Source organism: Hippopotamus amphibius, chromosome 2 (assembly GCF_030028045.1).
Source record: "Hippopotamus amphibius kiboko isolate mHipAmp2 chromosome 2, mHipAmp2.hap2, whole genome shotgun sequence".
NCBI classification, from domain to species: Eukaryota; Metazoa; Chordata; class Mammalia; order Artiodactyla; family Hippopotamidae; genus Hippopotamus; species Hippopotamus amphibius.
In genome coordinates this window covers 87725966-87746079 of record NC_080187.1, presented here as the reverse complement: position 1 = coordinate 87746079, position 20114 = coordinate 87725966, and the positions used below count along the sequence as shown (strand labels likewise).

General features: G+C 34.4%; 1 protein-coding gene across 1 annotated transcript in view; it reads left to right on the top strand.

The window, feature by feature from the left end:
* CCDC171 (coiled-coil domain containing 171) overlaps nt 1-20114 on the top strand; it is a 317707-nt gene that overhangs the window by 76380 nt on the left and 221213 nt on the right. The window contains exons 8-10 of the mRNA XM_057724205.1: nt 1400-1492; nt 4936-5096; nt 15869-16007. Coding sequence (XP_057580188.1) covers nt 1400-1492; nt 4936-5096; nt 15869-16007 — 393 coding nt within the window. The remainder of the gene's footprint in view (nt 1-1399; nt 1493-4935; nt 5097-15868; nt 16008-20114) is intronic.

Here is a 20114-nt window from a genome sequence, read left to right as displayed (position 1 = left end):
CATTTCTTGCCCAAATTTTATCTAAGAAAGGAAATTAAATTACTAATATCTTTCTCTATCACTGTTGTGCTATCTGTATGTGACAGTCAGGACTATAGGTGTGGCTGTTTTTTTGCTACTGTTTTTCTGAGACATGTGCAGTGGAGGTCCCATAAGGCCTGCTTGCTCAGCCCCTAACAGAGGCTGACTCCTGCTTGAAAAACTAATAAATTAGACTTTGTCATAACGAAAACTTTTGCTATGTGAAAGACACTAACATTAAGAAAATGAAAAGACAAGCTGTAGACAATATTTGGGAGTAAATATTGGCAAATCACATATCCACAAATGACTTGTATCCAGATTATATAATGAATTCTCAGTATTCAATAATAGAAAACAAACAGCCAAATTAAAACATTAGAAAAAAATTTAAGTAGAGGCTTCACCAGAGAAGATTTACAGATGGTAGATAAATATATGAAAAGATGCCCAATGTCATTAATTATTAGGAAAATGAAAATTGAAACTAAAATGAGAGACCATTACATTCCTATTTGAATGTCTAACCCCTGCCCCCAAATAAGCCGAAAGATGGCCGTGCTATGTGTTGGTGAAGATGTATGAAATTGGAAACAATTTGCAAAACAGTTTGGCAGTTTCATAGAACATTAAACACACACCTACCATTTGACCTGGTCATTCTGCTCTTCACTATTTACCCTAGAGAAATTGAAGTATATGTCCATAAAGAGGTTTATACACAAATGTTCATAGCAGATTTGTTTGTATAGCCCAAACTGGAAACAATTTAAATGTCCATCAGTAGGTGAACTGATAAACCGGTTGTGGTGTATCAACACAGTGGAACACTTTAACAATAAAAAGTGAACTATTGATACATGCAACCACATGTATGAAACTCAAAATAATTTTGTGGGGAGAAAGAAGCCAGACAATAAAGAGTATGCACTGTATGATTTAATTTATATTGAATTCTGGAAAACAGGAAATGATTCTATAGTGACAAAAAACAGACCATGGTTACTTGGGGATGGGGGTGGGGTGGTGTGGGCTGGATGAAGGGATTACCAAGGGACACAAGGAATCTTTTAGGGATAACGAAAGTATTTTTCTGCCTTGATTATGGCAATGTTTGTGGGTGTATATATACAAAATTTACCAAGTTATACACTTTTAATATGTGTAATTTATTATGTGTAAAGTGTACCTTAATAAAGAAAAAGAAAGCAAGCTCTGGCACATTCTTCCTGAACATGATTTTTACAACCTAACTTTTATAGCCTTGCAAATAAAAAAAAAATGAGGCTATAGTAATCTGAAGTATTAATTACAATATAATGATCTATATTCAATTTGAATACCAATGTTTATGAGTTTAAATTTTTAATGTTTTCAGACAACTACTCTAAGAGTGAGGAAATTAGAAGAAAATATTGAAGCAGAAAGAGCAGCACATTTGGAATCAAAATTTAATTCTGAAATTATTCAGGTAAAATGTAAACAACATTTTTTAAATGGATTTTATTAGGCTAGGAAAAACAGCATTATGTTCGGAGAACTAAGGTGTGCGTTTGGAACAGGTTAGCATATTGTTAAGACATGCTTTATTCTATTTACTGTAAAGATATAGTTGAGGATAGTCTTTATTAGAGAGGAGCTGACACACTACACCCCACAGGCTGAATCTCACCCACTGAGTGTGCTTATGAAGTTTTATTGTCTGTGGTGGCTTTTGTGCTACATTGGCAAAGTGGAGTAGTTACGACAGAGACCTTACGGTCTGCAAAGTCCAATGTGTTTGCCATCTGGCCCATTACAGGAAAATTTGCTGATCAGAGTGTTCTTTTTATCAACAACCATGGTATGAATTTCTTTTTGAAAACATTTTAAAATATGCATCTTCATTGCTTGAGTGCATATCCTGTGCATATCACCTGTCACTATATTAAAAGTTGAAGGTATAAAGGTGAATAGGCTCATTTTGGGGCTTAAACATTCCATTACCAGAGATACTATATACCTACACGTTGATGTATAGGTAGAAATATGAAATATTAAAGTACTATGGGAGCATAATAAAGAGGAGGATTAAATCTGAGAGGGGAATTGAATGAAGGCATTCTAAGGAAAGTGTCCTTTTACCCAGGGCTTAGAGATGAGAAGGAACTTCAAAGATTAGCAAAGGCATTTTTAACTGGGGGTTGGCAAACTACTGCCATGGACCAAGTCTGACCCTCAGCCTTTGTTGTAAATAGTTTTACGTAAAGTTCCATAAGTCCAAGTTCCATATTGAATTTGGGTTTTTATAAAAGACTTAGACTTTTCCTCTATATTAAAATTTAATTAATGAAATTTGCAGTCTTATTATTTAAATAGGTCAATGTAGGATATGACTACCTTTGTAAGAATTTTATGATAATTCTTTTTACTTTTATCTTTAATGAAATGCTTTTTACCTGTAAAATTCTTAGACCCATGTATTTGAGTGCATCTATATGTAAAGCAAATTTGTGTAAGTTAAGCTTTCTTTTTTTTTTAAGAAAAAATGATTGAATTACCCAAAATGGCATTGATAAGCAGTAAGGCTGAAGTTTTAAATTCATGCAAGAAGTAGAATTCAGAATTAAGTTTTTCATTGTAGTTATAATGTATCACTGGGAATATATAGTTAATAGGTATAAAATGAAAATTGTTACATGTTTATTTTTTACTCATATAATTAAAAACTAATATTTGATACCTGACTTAGTGCTATAACTTAGAAAAAAAGCAAATGTGTATTTGAATCATATAAGTATTGACAAGTATTTTCAGTGAGGTACACCCAGTAAAACTCAGTTTCAGACTAGTGTAAAAGCAAATGAGACTACTAAATTGTTGTAATTAACCACCATCTTATCATAAACTGTAGTTAAAAATATGTTTGAAATATTCTGTTATTAAATTTGCTTGGATGCTATGTCATAAAAATGAGAAAGTAGGTTCAAAAGAATTGACTCAGAATTGTTTGCCTACTTTTCTTTCAGTTGGATTGGTTTATCATTTGTGATTGAGTGTGCATATTTTCTGAAAGAACATGCCAATGTAGATAGAAGAAAATGTTTCCTAGACTTATTATTTTACTTGTAAACAGTGAATTTAGACATAACAGCAAAGAAAAATAAAGTTTAAAAGACCAAATTTGAAAATGTGCAAAGTTGTATCTACATATCTATTCTACTTCCTTGCTTTAGTATAAGAGAATAAATGTTTCAATTAGTCCAAAATATTTTTGGATAATTAGAAATAATAATTCTGGTGATTATTATTTGTATAGGTTAATTTATGAAACATTTTCATATTTCCTAGGTTTCATTTCTTGGTGAGTTCATTTTTTCAAACTCAGGTTGTCTTTCACCATCCCTGGGAGGCTTGTGTCATGCAGAGTTCACAGCAGTTCCCTGATTTCATGGTGCTTTGGGCCTGCTTCTGTGACAGGAAGCACTTGCCACATTCTGTTATGGTCTGTCCTCTCCTAACAAGAGCTGTGACTGTGTATTTTCATGATGATTGTATATATTGTGAGCACTAGCTCATTGCCTGGCACATATTAAGTGCCAAATAAATATTTATCTAAACACTTATTAAATAATTATTATATATTTATATTTAATGTTAAATACATATTAATATTAAATAAATATTGTCTCATTAGATTTTTGTAGCCACCCTGGAGAGTCTGTATATTATTATTATTGTTGTTGTTGTTGTTATTTACTGTTTATAGATGAGGAACCTCAGGCTTTTGGAGTTTAATATGCCCAAGGTCACATAAGTTGATTTGTAGAGCTGCCACTCAAACCTGAGTCTTATGGTTCTAAAGCCCCATTTTCTGTCTAGTGTGAAGCATTTTTTTTTCCTACTGCCCTCCTTTTTTGAGCTTTAACAAGGTATTTTTCATTCTTAATTTTCTGAAAAGATAAAATACCCACGTTTCAAACAAAATTTAACGATGGAGAACTCTTGCTTTCACTCTTGTCCCTCCCATTGTTCTCTCTCTTGCCGGCTGTCTATCCTTGTTTTTTCCACTGTTTACCCAAAATATAGCATAATGCATACAATGATCTGGACTTTGTTCCTCCCAATATGTAATAACACTACATAGAGAACCATGCAGAGAACTTACTTTTCAAAAGTTACTTTGTAGCCTTTTTATAGCTACAAATTATTCTTTTACGGGTATGCACTTTGTTTATTCTACTGTTGGCATATACAAGGAATCTAGTTTTTAAAATGTCTTATTGTGTAAAACTTCAAGTACATGCAAAAGTAGGGAGAATAGTAAAATGAACTCCATGCGTACCTATCACTCAACTTCAAAATTTACAGGACAGTTGTTTTTTAACTATAATATTAACCCTCTTCTACTACCACTCCCAGATTATTTTGAAGCAAATCCTATATTTTAGTCAAATAGTATTATTTGATAATAAAATTTTTGCTTTCCTACATTAAGAAATCTTTAGGAATGAAAGATCTGTTAACTTTGGTAGGCTTAGAAAGATGTTCACATAATAATATTTCTCAAAAAAGGGGAAGGATACTTCCTTTTAGTTTTCAAAAACCACTTAATTTATTATGTTTATAAAAGAAATGTCCAAATGGGTTAGTAGATCAAAATTAGACACTTTGATGGGATGGGTTATACTGTATCCTCCTGTCGTTTTTCATAGCACAGTTGAGTCCTTATTCTTCCACTCTTCCTCCCTTCCATTACACATGTTGAGAAAGGGAATAAACTGCCTTTTGTTTATTTTCCTTTTTTAAACCGAAAACAGAAAGAAAGACTTGTTTGGATGAATGATTATCTGCTGTTTGATAAAGTTCTACTCAATTTGAGATTGGTGCTATTGTTTCCTTGCTTGCTTCAATTACTTTTCTGTCATCTGGTAGTTACGGATTCGAGACCTTGAAGGAGCTTTGCAGGTAGAAAAGGCCAGCCAAGCAGAAGCTGTTGCTGATTTGGAAATGATCAAGAATGAATTCAAAGAAGTTGAAAGTGCATATGAGCGAGAAAAGCATAACGCACAAGAGAGCTTTGCAAAACTAAATGTGTAAGTGTTATACTAACTCTCTAAATTAAGAGTTTATGAAATCTACATGAGTATAAATGTGTCGTACTCGGTAAATATGGAAATACTCTGTTGGATTTTGAAGTATTACGGCAATTCCAAGGAATCTCAGAAATGCAGAAATACTTTCTTATACTGAAAAGCAAATATATTAATGTATTTTATGTTATGTTTACTGATATAATGCAGTATCTTTAATGCCTTGACTTTCAGTCCACCTAAAATGGGCTATGTGGGAGATGGGTAATGTTTGAGATTTTTGTAAACTGTAGAAATAATAGTAGGACTAATATTGCTGCTGGGGCTAACATGTATGTGGCTCGCTGCACACCTAGCAGTGCGAGGTTTATTTCATTTATATAACACCCTATGAGGTAGCTACTTTTTTTTAATCCCTGTTCTACAGATGTGAAAACTGAGGCCTAATGAGGGTAAGGGCACACAGCTAAGTGGTAGAGTCAGGATCTTTCTGACTCCTATTGATTTTAACCTTTTTCATTTCAAAAGTCTTTTATCTGAAAAGTTCTGTGAAATGTTTTAAGAAGCTTATAGCTATTCAATATGTTTCCAAAAATAAGTCAATATTAGATGTTTTAAGCCATTCCTTCTCACAGGATGAAATGTTTACCACCATTGATATGTGAGATGATAATAGGTTGATACATTAGTTATGTATTTATTTTTAATATTCATTTCTATTTATGACAGATAATGGTTTCACATTTACAATTGTAATATAGTTTCCTTTTAAAATACTTCATTTAACTTATGATATGAGTTAATTTAAAGAAAAGTATTGTGTATAGTTGTATGGCAGAAATTATAAAGATGGCGCTTGAAAGACTGAAGTTTGAAAAAATTTAAAATTCTTTAACTGTGATTACCTTTATTAGTAATGCTTATAATACATTAAATGAGTAATTCTTAACTGAATTTTCTTGCTTCCTCTAGAATGACTTAAATGACATTCTGTGAACGTTATTCTAAGAACTTGTGCTCCTTTATTTCCTTTGAATCATATCTTGAGACTGCACATTTGTATATAAATATGTTTGAAGGGCCTTTATGTAGCATATAGTACAGGCTTCTTTACTGTTGCTTTGAGGTAATAATTATGACCTACTAGTAAAACTGTAAGAAGTCAGACTGTACTCCCAACAATTAAAGCTTTCCAACAATGAAATAATAGGCTTCTTTGGGGAAGTAGTGAGCTCTCTGCCTTGGAAAGTTTGAAACAGGGGGTAGATGATTCTTGTTCATGGATACTGAAGAAGAGAGTTCTGCGAAGGTTGGATTAGAGGAATTTTAAGATAACTGCTAACATTTAAGCTCTGAGATTTTAATCTATGTATTGTTAAAATTGGACTCTGGAGCAAATTTTTTCCTTAAGTTTGTTTTGCTATTATTTGTGTTTTGGTGCTTGAAAAATTTTACTCAAGTTTTGTGTTCCAGTAAGCACAAACTAACAGTTCTAAATATTAATTATGTATTCCAATTAAGCACCAGCTAACAATCGAAGTGCTTTAACATAGTGTCCCTTATCTGTTCTTCATCCCTATATAACTGTGCTATAATAATAAAAGTTACTGGGCTTCCTAGGTGGTGCAGTGGTTGAGAATACGCCTGCCAATGCAGGGGACATAGGTTTGATCCCTGCTCCGGGAAGATCCCACATGCCACAGAGCAACTAAGCCCATGTGCCACAAAAAAACAAAAACAAAAAAAATAAAAGTTACTACTAATAAAGAAGGAACAGTAAAAATTAAAAGTAATAAATTAAAGTCCACAACTCATGTACAGTTTCTGTGACTTCTCTTCGCCCATTCCATCTTCCTTTTCATTGTAATATGACAGTCATTTCCTTTCCATTTATATGTGGTACAGGAAGGATTGATACAACATGAGAAATGATTGGATAAGTTATTTCATTTTCTACCTGTACTTCTGATTCTTTTTCAGAATCTTCTTTAAAATCTTTTAGAGCCATAAACTCTCAAGTATTATTTTTTCAAAGTAGTTCTAAGTTTTGGATAATGTATTTCAAAAGGAAAATTCGTATTTTAGGTCTTTAAGGTAAATAATACCTTTAATTTACAACTTTGAGAGCAGTTAGATGTGGAGTAGGACATTGTTTTACCTGTTGGATAGATCTGATTTAGTGACTGGTGATAATGAGATTATAGAGGAAATGCTGCCTGAACCTTGCAGGTGGTTAAGGTTTTTAAGCTTCTGTTTCCTCCCAGGTAGATCTAGGCAGGATCTCATTAAAAAGCAGGAGGAAAAAGCTGTGTGTGTATTTTAGAGTTTTAATTTTGGCCAACAGTTTTATAACAATGAATATTCCTGCATGAAACTATTTTAAATGGAATATGTGTGTATACATATATACTAGATGGAATATATGTATATATTTAATATATTATTATATATTAAATGTCATATAATAATATAAATAAAATTATTATAAATTAAACATATCTTTTTTTTTCTTTTTTTTCTTTCTTCTTTTTTTTGTTTTTTTTGTTTTTTTTTGGAGGGGGCACCCGGATTTGAACCGGGGACCACTTGATAAACATATCTTTTAAAGAGCTCAGCTAAGAATTAGAATAACAGGCTATTTTAGCAAATATATGTAATGTATAATTTTAAATAGAATGTATATACTCTGTATTTCTCTAATTAAATTTTCTTAGGTATAAATTTTTTTCCATTGAAAACTTACAGTATAAAACTAAAACTTTTCAATAATTTTTGTCTTATTCTTAAAAAAAAATTTAAAAAAATTTTTTGGCCATACTGCATGGCTTGCGGGATCTTAATTCCCCCACCAGGGATCAAACCCGTGCCCTCAGCAGTGAAAGCGTGGAGTTCTAACCACTGGACTGCCAGGGAATTCCCTTCAAAATGTCAGGTCTTCATTAGCTGTGGTAACTGATTGTTGGGCAATGGTAGGGAGAAGATCCTGGTGATCCTTAAATCTAGTTTAAATTTAAATTTAGTTTAAAATAACAGTAGTCAAAGAATTGATACTGAACAGATTGAATCTAAATTTATTTATTTTATTACATTCAGTATTTAGGAACTTCAGTTTTCTAAATACATCAACTGAAAATATGAAAAGAAGTACAAAAGTACTGGGCTGGCCAAAAGGTTCCTTTGGTTTTAAAGTAAAAATAAAAGACACATTTTTCATTTTCACCAGGAACTTTATTGAACAACGTATTCACCATTTTGTTCTGCCATTTTTCAGGCAACTTCATAATTTTGTCTTCCCAAAACTTTTTATCTTTTTGAGCAAAGAACTGTTCAAGGTGTCTTTTACAGTCTTCCAGGGAATTGAAATTTTTTCCATTAAGAAAATTTTGTAAAGACCAAAATAAATGGAAATTTGAAGGTGCAGTGTCTGGTGAATATGGTGGATAAATCAGAATTTCCCAGTAAAGCTGTAACAATTTTTGCCTGCTCATCAAAGAAACATGTGGTCTTGTGTTATCCTGATGGAAGGTTATATGTTTTCTGTTGACTAATTCTGGATGCTTTTCATCAAGTGCTGCTTTCAGTTGGTCTAATTGGGCGCAGTGCTTGTTGGAATTTATCGTTTGGTTTTCTGGAGGAGCTCATAGTAGAGGACTCCCTTCCAACCCCACCATATATATACAACATCACCTTCTTTGGATGAAGACTGGCCTTTGGTATGGTTGGTGGTGGTTCATTTTGCTTGCCCCAAGATCTGTTCCATTCCACATTATTGAACAGTATTCATTTTTCATCACCCGTCATAATTTGTTTTAAAAACGGGATATTTTCATTATGTTTCAGTAGAGAATCACATGCAGAAATATGGTCAAGAAGGTTTTTTTTTGCTTAATTTATATGGTACCCAAACATCAAAGCGATTCTTATAACCAAACTGGTGCAAATGATTTTCAGTGCTTGATGTGGATATTTTGAGTACATCAACTATTTCCTGCATGGTATAATGTTGACTGTTCTCAGTTAATGTCTCGATTTGATTGCTATCAACTTCAACTGGTCTGCCTGACCATGGAGCATTGTCCAACGAGAAATCTGCAGCATAAAACTTCACAAACCACTTTTGACACATTCAATCAGTCATAGCACCTTCTCCACACTCAGCACAAATCTTTTTTTGGGTTTCAGGTATGTTTTTACCTTTCTTGAAATAATAAAGCATAATATGCCAAAAATGTTGCTATTTTCTTCCATCTTCAGTAGTAAAATGGCTACACAAAAACTCATCAATTTTGATAATTTTTTTAAATGCATTCTGGTATGACAGCTGTCACAATACAATCTAACAAAATTGTTTCCAAAGAAGTTAAAGACAACTAAGTGCTACTAGAGCCATCTTAGGGGAAAAAAAAACAAATGAACTTTTTGGCCAACCCAGTATTATAACTTGTGGCACTATTATTGTTTATATTCTTGGTGAAAGCCTGAAGATGGCTATTTGTTAAAACAGCTGTACTGCTGTCAGACTCTTAGCTGAACTCTTAAACAACAACAAAATGGGAATCCAGTAGGAAAGAAAGCATCTTAACTACAAGTTTCCTTCTTCTCCCTTTCCTTTCTTGCCTATAATCCTCCTTCTGTCAAGTCCTGACTCTTCTCTATTGGATTCAGAGACTGGGGCTCCCTTGAACCTTCATTATACTCCTGCCCTACTCATTGCCCTTGGGTGGGGCTGTTGGCAGAAACATAGGAGTCAACTTCTTTGGGTTGTGCCTGAGATTACTGATGGCAAGGGATGTTCCCCATTTCAGTGGACTCGATTTGGACTTTATTTATAAAATAGTACCAAATAACAGGTGCGTTTAATTTTATATTTGCTGAGTAATAATTTTTTAAATTAAAATATGATTTTAATAAAATTAGCACTTGTACATAACCTAAAGAGTAAAATAGTACTGCTAAGCTCATGAAAAACCACGTTTTGGTACCCCATTGCTTTCTTTTTTTTTTTTTTAATTTATTTATTATTTTTTTGGGAGTACACCAAGTTCAATCATCTTTTTTTTTTTTAATTAATTAATTAATTTATTTTTTGGGGGGGTACACCAGGTTCAATCATCCGTTTTTATACACATATCCCCATCTTCCCTCCCTTCCTTGACTCCCCCCCCCAAGCCCCCCCCACCCTCCCCGCCCCAGTCCTCAAAGGCAACTTCCATCGTCAAGTTGGACTCCCTTTGTTATACAACAACTTCCCACTGACTATTTTACAGTTGGTAGTATATATATGTCTGTGCTACTCTCTCGCTTCGTCTCAGTTTCCCCTTCACCCCCCGCCCCCTCCCATACCTCGAGTTCTCCAGTCCATTCTCTGTATCTGCATCCTTGTTCTGGTCACTGAGTCCAACAGTACCATTTTTAGATTCCGTATATGTGAGTTAGCATACAATATTTGTCCTTCTCTTTCTGACTTACTTCACTCTGTATGACAGACTGTAGTTCTATCCACCTCATTACATATAGCTCCATCTCATCCCTTTTTATAGCTGAGTAATATTCCATTGTATATATATGCCACATCTTCTGTATCCATTCATTTGTTGATGGGCATTTAGGTTGCTTCCATGTCCTGGCTATTGTAAATAGTGCTGCAATAAACATTATGGTGCAAGTTTCTTTTGGGATTATGGTTTTCTTTGGGTATATGCCCAGTAGTGGGATTACTGGATCATATGGTAGTTCTATTTGTAGTTTTTTAAGGAACCTCCAAATTGTTTTCCATAGTGGCTGGACCAATTTACAGTCCCACCAACAGTGCAGGAGAGTTCCTTTTTCTCCACACCCTCTCCAACATTTGTTGTTTCCAGACTTTGTGATGATGGCCATTCTGACTGGTGTGAGGTGATACCTCATTGTGGCTTTGACTTGCATTTCTCTGATGATGAGTGATGTGGAGCATCTTTTCATGTGTTTGTTGGCCATCTGTATGTCTTCTTTGGAGAAATGTCTGTTTAGGTCTTCTGCCCATTTGTGGATTGGGTTATTTGCTTTTTTGGTATTAAGCTTCATGAGCTGCTTGTATATTTTGGAGGTTAATCCTTTGTCCGTTGTTTCATAGGCAATTATTTTTTCCCACTCTGAGGGTTGCCTTTTAGTCTTGTTTATGGTTTCTTTTGCTGTGCAAAAGCTTTTAAGTTTCATGAGGTCCCATTCATTTATTCTTGATTTTATTTCCATGATTCTAGGAGGTGGGTCCAAAAGGATCTTGCTTTGATGGATGTCATATAGTGTTCTGCCTATGTTTTCCTCTAGGAGTTTGATAGTGTCTGGCCTTACATGTAGGTCTTTAATCCATTTGGAGTTTACTTTTGTGTATGGTGTTAGGAAGTGTTCTAATTTCATTCTTTTGCATGTTGCTGCCCAGTTCTCCCAGCACCACTTATGGAAGAGGCTGTCTTTTTTCCATTGTATATTCTTGCCTCCTTTGTCAAAGATAAGGTGCCCATATGTGTTTGGGCTTACTTCTGAGTTCTCTATTCTATTCCATTGATCTTCCTTTCTATTTTTGTGCCAGTACCATACTGTCTTGATCACTATGGCCTTGTAGTATAGTTTGAAGTCAGGAAGCCTGATTCCACCAACTCCATTTTTCCTTCTCAAGATTGCTTTGGCTATTCGGGGTCTTTTGCGTTTCCATACAAATCGTAAGATTTCTTGCTCTAGTTCTGTGAAAAATGCCATTGGTAATTTGATCGGGATTGCATTGAATCTGTAAATTGCTTTGGGTAGTACAGACATTTTCACGATGTTGATTCTTCCAATCCAGGAACATGGTATGTCCCTCCATCTGTTTGTGTCGTCTTTGATTTCTTTCATCAATGTCTTAAAGTTTTCTGCATACAGATCTTTTGCCTCCTTAGGCAGGTTTATTCCTAGGTATTTTATTCTTTTGGTTGCAATGGTGAATGGGAGAGTTTCCTTAATTTCTCTTTCTGCTCTTCCGTTGTTAGTGTATAGGAATGCAAGAGATTTCTGTGCATTAATTTTGTATCCTGCTACTTTACTAAACTCATCAATTAGTGCTAGCAGTTTTCTGGTAGAGTCTTTAGGGTTTTCTATGTATAATATCATGTCATCTGCAAAGAGTGACAATTTTACTTCTTCTTTTGCAATTTGGATTCCTTTTATTTCTTTTTCTTCTCTGATTGCTGTGGCTAAAACTTCCAAAACTATGTTGAATAATAGTGGTGAGGGTGGACACCCTTGTCTTGTTCCTGTTTTTAGGGGGAATTCTTCCAGTTTTTCTCCATTGAGAACAATGTTGGCTTTTGGTTTTGCATATATGGCTTTTATTATGTTGAGGTAATTTCCTTCTATGCCCATTTTCTGGAGAGCTTTTATCATAAATGGATGTTGAACTTTGTCAAAAGCTTTTTCTGCATCTATTGAAATGATCATATGGTTTTTATCCTTCAATTTGTTGATATGATGTATCACATTGATTGATTTGCGTATATTGAAGAATCCTTGCATCCCAGGGATAAACCCCACTTGATCATGGTGTATGATTTTTTTAATGCGCTGTTGCAGTCTGTTAGCTAGTATTTTGTTGAGGATTTTTGCATCTATATTCATCAGTGATATTGGTCTATAGTTTTCTTTTCTTGTGACATCTTTGCCTGGTTTTGGTATCAGGGTGATGGTAGCCTCGTAGAATGAGTTTGGGAGTGCTCCGCCTTCTGCAATATTTTGGAAGAGTTTGAGAAGGATAGGTGTTAACTCTTCTCGAAATGTTTGATAGAATTCGCCTGTGAACCCATCTGGTCCTGGGCTTTTGTGTGTTGGGAAATTTTTAATCACTGCCTCAATTTCCGTACTTGTGATTGGTCTGTTCATGGTTTCTATTTCTTCCTGGTTCAGTCTTGGAAGATTGTATTTTTCTAAGAATGTATCCATTTCTTCCAGATTATCCAATTGAATGGCATATAGTTGCTTGTAGTAGTCTCTCATGATGTTTTGTATTTCTGAGGTGTCCGTTGTTACTTCTCCTTTTTCATTTCTAATTCTGTTGATTTGCATCTTCTCCCTTTTTTTCTTGATGAGTCTGGCTAATGGTTTATCAATTTTGTTAATCTTCTCAAAGAACCAGCTTTTAGTTTTATTTATTTTTCTTATGGTTTCTTTCCTTTCTTTTTCATTTATTTCTGCTCTGATCTTTATGATTTCTTTCCTTCTGCTCACTTTAGGGTTTCTTTGTTCTTCTTTCTCTAGTTGTTTTAGGTGTAAGGTTAGGTTGTTTATTCGATCATTTTCTTGTTTCTTAAGGTAGGACTGTATTGCTATAAACTTCCCCCTTAGAACTGCTTTTGCTGCATCCCATAGGTTTTGGGTTGTTGTGTTTTCGTTGTCATTTGTTTCTAGATATTTTTTGATTTCCTCTTTGAAAGAGGAAACCCCATTGCTTTCTATGACCAGTTTCTGCTCCTTTGCGGCAACAGTTTTAATTCTTATAGCTGTTTCTTCTGATATTTAACTCTGTATTTCTAAATACCATGCATATTGTGCCACTTTTTCAACTTTCACCTCTACATGTTATCTATTGGCCTCAACTTATTTATCTCCATTGTACACTTCTACCACACAGCACATACTTACTTCTTCCCTCCTCCCATTCTTTTAGTAGAGTTGTATTTGGGGGTACTTTTTCTACAGTTTTTTTGGCCCCCATATTTATTTTTGCTTTATGCAATGCTTTATTACATTCTTTGTTGTTTATTGTCTGTCTTTTTATGTGGAGAGGAACTTTGTTTTGTTGTCTCCCAAAGTCTAGACTAGTGCTTGGTACACAAGAGCTGTGAGGTAAAGATTTGCTGATCATCAGACAAATGAGTAATTAATAATTGTCTCATTTTACATTGGATTAGTTTGTGTGCACCAATTGCTAAGTTATTCTTAAACTCTCTAACAGAATTGAAAATCTCTCATTATGTTTCTATACCTCAGAAAGTCTATTGTTTAAAGTTTCTTCTAAGATGTATCACTCTTGGACTCTTCTCTCCACCTCCTCCTTTCTGGACGAATTGTTTTATAGGCTCCCTGTCACAGTCCTCCTAGGACTTCTCTTCACTGTCATCCTTGGCAGTCCTTTACTTCTCTTTTATATTGGATCTCTTGTTTACTGATCTTGTGCCCATCTTCCTTGTTTGATTTACTCCCTTGTAAAGTAGCTTCTTGAGAAATTATACATCAGAGGAAAAATTTTAAAACTTTCATTCCAAAAATGTCTTTTTTTGATCCTTACCCTTTTTCATAGTTCAGCTGGCTATTTATTCAGTTCTAGTATCAAGAAGACTGAAGTTGTTTGATTCTTGATCTTTGTACATGGCCCATGTTTTCCTCTGGAAACTTGAGTAGAGTGGCCACCAAGTCTGGAGACATAGGCAAATATCTAGAAATGGTTTATTGATGTTACATTCTAATACATGATAAAATAATACTAATAATATGTATTTCTGTACTCTCTGGACACAATGTGGAATCTTCTCTTTGTTCCCAGTCTTCTGAAATTTCATGATGGTGGGCCTGGCATGGATTGTTTTTCATTCATGCTGGGCACTCACTGAGTTCTTTCAGTTTTAGAGATTCAAATAATTCATCTCTGGGAAATTCTCTTGTATTATTACTTTGCTGATTTCTCCCTTTCCATTTTCTTTATGTTCTGTTTCTGGAACTTTTGTTATCTATACGTTGGGATTCCTGTATTGATTTTCTTACCTTTTCTCTACTTTGATCCGTTTTTTGTTGTTTAGTTCTACTTTCTGGGAAGTTGATAAAATGTCTTATCTAATCCTTCTATACATGTTTACGTTTACCCACTCTACTGTGGAATATCCTTGATTCAAGGAAGAATACACCAAAGGGTTGGTACTAGAATTACAGTATCTCTGTTTCACCACAGAGAAAAAGTAAGAGTAAGATCATGTGTCATTCAAAAATTAGCTCTTCATTTGATTATAGCCTGAGTGTGGTGTGGATTTGGTTATATTGAGTCACCCTATCTCCATATTACAGCTTAAAAGTTATAGGAAACAGAACTACTACATTTATCAGGAAGATGTCAGATTAAAAATAGTGGCAACACTTTAATTTGAATTAAAATTATCCATTTGGTGGATTATCTGCAGCAAATTTTAAACTAAAATACTTCTGAACTGCTTGTCCTTTTATGTCCATTCAAGAATGTAAATACAGTTTAATGCTAGCCTGAATAAAATTTAAATAGGCATGCAAATCCTTTGAAAAGAAATTTATGTTTTCACAGTGAATGTGAATGATTTCTGATGATTCTTGCTTTTGGATTTTCCATGTCACCACACCAGTTCCACTTGCATGGACACTCAGGAGTAAAACATTTGTGTCATTTCTAATGTTATACTTTAATCTGAAAATCATTTGATAGGACTGCTTTTGAGCTAATTGAATTGTGGTGGGTGGGGTTTGTTCATCATAAATAGTGGTGAATCAACACTAACCAAATCCATTTTGCTTTTAACCTTGGGTATAGTACAAATATCTGCTATCAAAAAGTCGGAGTATTATTGCTTTAGTCTTTCGTTTAAGAATGTGCCGTTCTTTTTATTTGAAAAAAATGAGAAGTGGCCTTTAAACCTTTGGGCATGAAACCATGATATATAATACATCTGCCACTTGTGTTAAAGTTGTGTAATAGGACCTTATAAAAGCATATTTGAAAAACCTGCTCTGATACTTTAACTTTTCAGATTAGAAAGAGAGTATTTCTCCAAAAACAAGAAACTAAATGAAGAAATCGACGAACAGAAGAAAGTAATTATAGACCTTTCAAAGAGACTACAGTATAATGAAAAAAGTTGCAGTGAATTACAGGAAGAACTTGTAATGGTAAGGATAAAAAAGAAAACTCTATGGCAGTTATTTTATTGGGTCAGATTAGATGTTTAACAGGTTTTTTTCCTTGCTACATGCCATGAGATAATTGTATAAAAGTAATTTTAGTGACATTGATAAAAAATTTCTTGCAGCATGATTTACAATAGCCAAGATGTTAAAACTACTGAAGTGTTCATTGATGGATGAATGAATAAAGAAGTTAAAGTAAATGAATAAAATATCATTTGGCCATAAAAAATAAGGAAATCCTGCCATTTGCAACAACGTGGATGGATCTGAGGGCATTAAGCTAAGGGAAGTTAGACAACTACATGTTGCCATTTATATGTGGAATCTAAAAACAAACAAATAAACAAACAGCAAAAACCAACCTTACAGAAAAAGAGATCAGATTGTGATTACCAGAGGCAGGGGGTGGGGAAAGAGGGAATTGGATAAAGATGGTCAAAAGGTTTAAGATAAATAAGTACAAGTACTAGTTATAAGATAACTAGTTATGAGATTAAAAAGTTCTAGGGATATAACGTACAGCATGATGACTGTAGTTAGTACTACTGTATGATGTATTTGAAAGTTAGAGTATATCCTAAGAGTTCCCATAACAGGAAAAAAAGCATTTTTTTCTTTTTGTGTTTTTGATCTATATGAGGTGATGGATTTTCACTAAACTTACTGTGGTCATTTCACAATATATGCAAGTCAAATCTTTACGTTGTATGCCTTAAACTTATACAGTATTATATGTCAGTTATATCCCAATAAAACCAGAAAGAAAAAAATAAAATTGTATTTCATTATACCTCAAGATATAAATGTTTACATGTCCATACGGATCTAAAGGATATCCATAAATAAAGTTTTATTAGAAAACAAAAGAAAGATTTAAAACTGGAGATTCTGTTTACAACAAAGCTATACATAATAAACCTCTCTTCTTTGGAATAATTGGGAAAACTAAATGAATTAGTAGAAAGTCTGAATTATAGTGTTTTAAAATTTATTCATGGTTTTTCTTTTTCTTTAAAGTACATAAAACAGTTACCCAGATGGAGGTGGGATTAGGGTTTATAATCAGTAGATCTAATGATCTCAAAGACTCCCTTTTATAATCATTTTGAACCTGATCACTCTGTCTCCATTCCCCAATAATCGAACCTTCACATCATCACCAAATTTATCTTTCTCAAGTATTGATCTGCTCTTGTCACCCTCCATTTATTAAAAAATCATCAATATCTCTCTGTTGCTTTCAGGGTGAAGTCCAGCTTCTTGTCATGCAACCTAAGGGCTTTTTCTTTGTGGCTCTATGTTAACTTTTCCAGCTTCTTCTATTGCCGTTGCCCTCTCTTTATCTTGCTCAGCCACGTTAAGGTACTCTTGGCTTCCTAAACACATTATGTATCTTCACATCATCTTGCTTTTGTTCAGACTGTTCATTTTTCGAGCCACGTTGACTGAAGTGCTCATTCTCTTCTTTTCTTTTATCAAATTCCTATATTATCCTGTGATGGTCAGCTCTGACATCTTGCAATCTGTGAAGCTTTCTGTGGTTCCATCTTTTCCTACTTTTTCATCCACCTAAAGTCAGAATTCTGCCCCCTCCCAACTTTGTGTTTCCTTAGTTCTTAGTTTAGCGTCTTTATTATAACACCAAAATCTGATGTGTATTATCTCTCCCAAGAGATTGAGAGTGCATTGAGGTTACCTTCATTTTACATGCCAAGATTCCACAGTTGTACTTGCCTCAATAAACATTTGTTGAATGGGTTTATTTGGTTGATGCAGCATCCTCCTACTCTGCAGTTTGCTTGGGACTGCAAGAGGGAGGGCGTAAAGTTTATAGTAATACCCTATTTCCTCTTTGTCTTGCTCCTCACATACATACCTTCCCCAGTGACGTGGCTACTTCACTTTCAATTATATTCCACAGCTCTTAGTGATGTTAGTTACTGAGGAAAATGAATATTTTATTTCCTTGTCCAAAAAGATGGAAATTCTGGGTTATACTAAGAAGTGGTGGACAAATCAGTGCTGTCTAGTTAGAAGGGTAATGATGATATAGAAAAGTAATGATGGGATAACATTGAAACTCTTTATCATTTTCAAATGATCCAATATTATATACAGACAGGTGGCCCTCTATCCTGCTTCAGCCACCTTGGAGTACTCTTGGCTTCCTAAACAAATTATGTATTTTCATATCTTCTTGCTTCTGTTCTGGTTGTTCATATTTTTGACCCACATTGACTGAAATGCTGCTTCTTTTCCCTTAACAAATGTCTGTATATCCTCTAATGTTCAACTCTGTCTCCATTTAACTCAGGATATCCAGTTTGTTTTGATTAAGGGATTGATATCATCGCATGCACTGTGGTTGAATTTGTAGTTTGAGCACTTTGGATGTGGGATTTTAGAAAGTTTAGAGCTTTCTGTGTGGCATACTGTAGTGCCTGTTCAATTTTATGCGCTACCCTAAATTTCATGAACTATCCCGCTTCTCACTCCTGGTTCAGGAGGGTGAATCATGGTGGAGAAAAACACGTCAGAGTCATTGAGCTGAGTCTTGGTCTTGCTCTGCTTACTTATTAGATACTGTAATCAAATAGTTTGGAAAGTGAGTTATAACTGAGAATGCAATGGTGAAGACCTAGTCACCAATGTAAATTGCGTGAATCCTCCTGATTCTGGTCTCCTAGCACTCCAGTGACTAGATACAGAATAAAAGAAGACTAGCTGAATTCAGCACTAAATTCAGGGTGCTTTGTGATTAAAAATAATTTACTTTGGTGCCAACAGGTTTTTACTTTCTAACTTTTACAGTTTGGTGGATGGTCTGAAATAAGGCGAGTTGTAGCTCACTAGCAACCACTGTTTGCTTGTTTGGACTGTTGGCACTCAGCCTATAAAGCATTAATGTTCTGACTGGTGGAAGAGCCAATGGGATGTTCAGAAACGTATTCAGGTTGCGGCCTAAGTGATCTACAGTTCGCATGGGTCAGCCTAACTATTTATATGTTCCTCTCTGTTTTTTCATCTCTGTTAAAGCCCTAGCTTTATGTCTTATTTTCTTCCATCTTTCTGTTTTTTTTTGTCTTCCTCTTTTTATCCTTCCTTATTATTAGCTTTCTCTTTTAACTTGTTCTATTTTATTCTAATTAGAACTACTGCTTTCTTTGTACCTGACCATAATAAGAAATTTAAAAAATATTTAATGAAACTTTATTTAATGAAAATACTACTACTTTAAATAGTAAGTACAGTTTTCTTTTTATTAAAAAATTCACCTATCGCTTTTCTTAAATACCTTTTTTGGGTACATATTCCTTTATTTCCTTTTATTTTTTCAGTAGGTTAGTGGCCTTTGAGTTGTGAGGGAGAATCTTATAAATTTCTCTCTAAAAAAATACCTATCATATTAAAATTTTAAACCATAAAATATCTAATCTTTTTTAGTTCATCGTCAAAGTCTGGCTGTTATTTTTGCTTTGAATTCATAATTGTTTTTGACTGAAGAGAAAATGACTTAAGAAGAGGCTTTTACTTTTTGCCTTTGGAAATAAAAATTTGTTTTAATGACATCTTATGACCTATGTACCCTAGTACAGCAGTCCCCAACCTTTTTGACACCAGGGACCCATTTCGTGGAAGACAGTTTTTCCACAGACCGGGGCAAGTGGTGGTGGGGGGATGGTTTCGGGATGATTCAAGTGCATTACATTTATTGTGCACTTTATTTCTATTATATACAACTCACCATAATGCTGACAGGAGGCAGAGTTCAGGCAGTAATGTGAGTGATGAGGAGCAGCTGTAAATACAGATGGATGAAGCCCATCAGATGAAGCTTCGCTAGCTTGCCCTCCACTCACCTGCTGCTGTGCAGCCTGGTTCCGAACTGGTCTGTGGCCCAGGGGCTGGGGATCCCTAGTGTGCCTTTCCCACAGTTATATTTCTTTTGAACACAATGGTTTCAGCTTTTATAGAATAAAGATGGGAAGCATAAATTAACTACAGGTAATTTTTCTCTCCCTATGAGGTAACAGCTTGTTTTCTAGTTTACGTCACATTCATGGCCATTATTCAAGTCTTGGTCTTTAT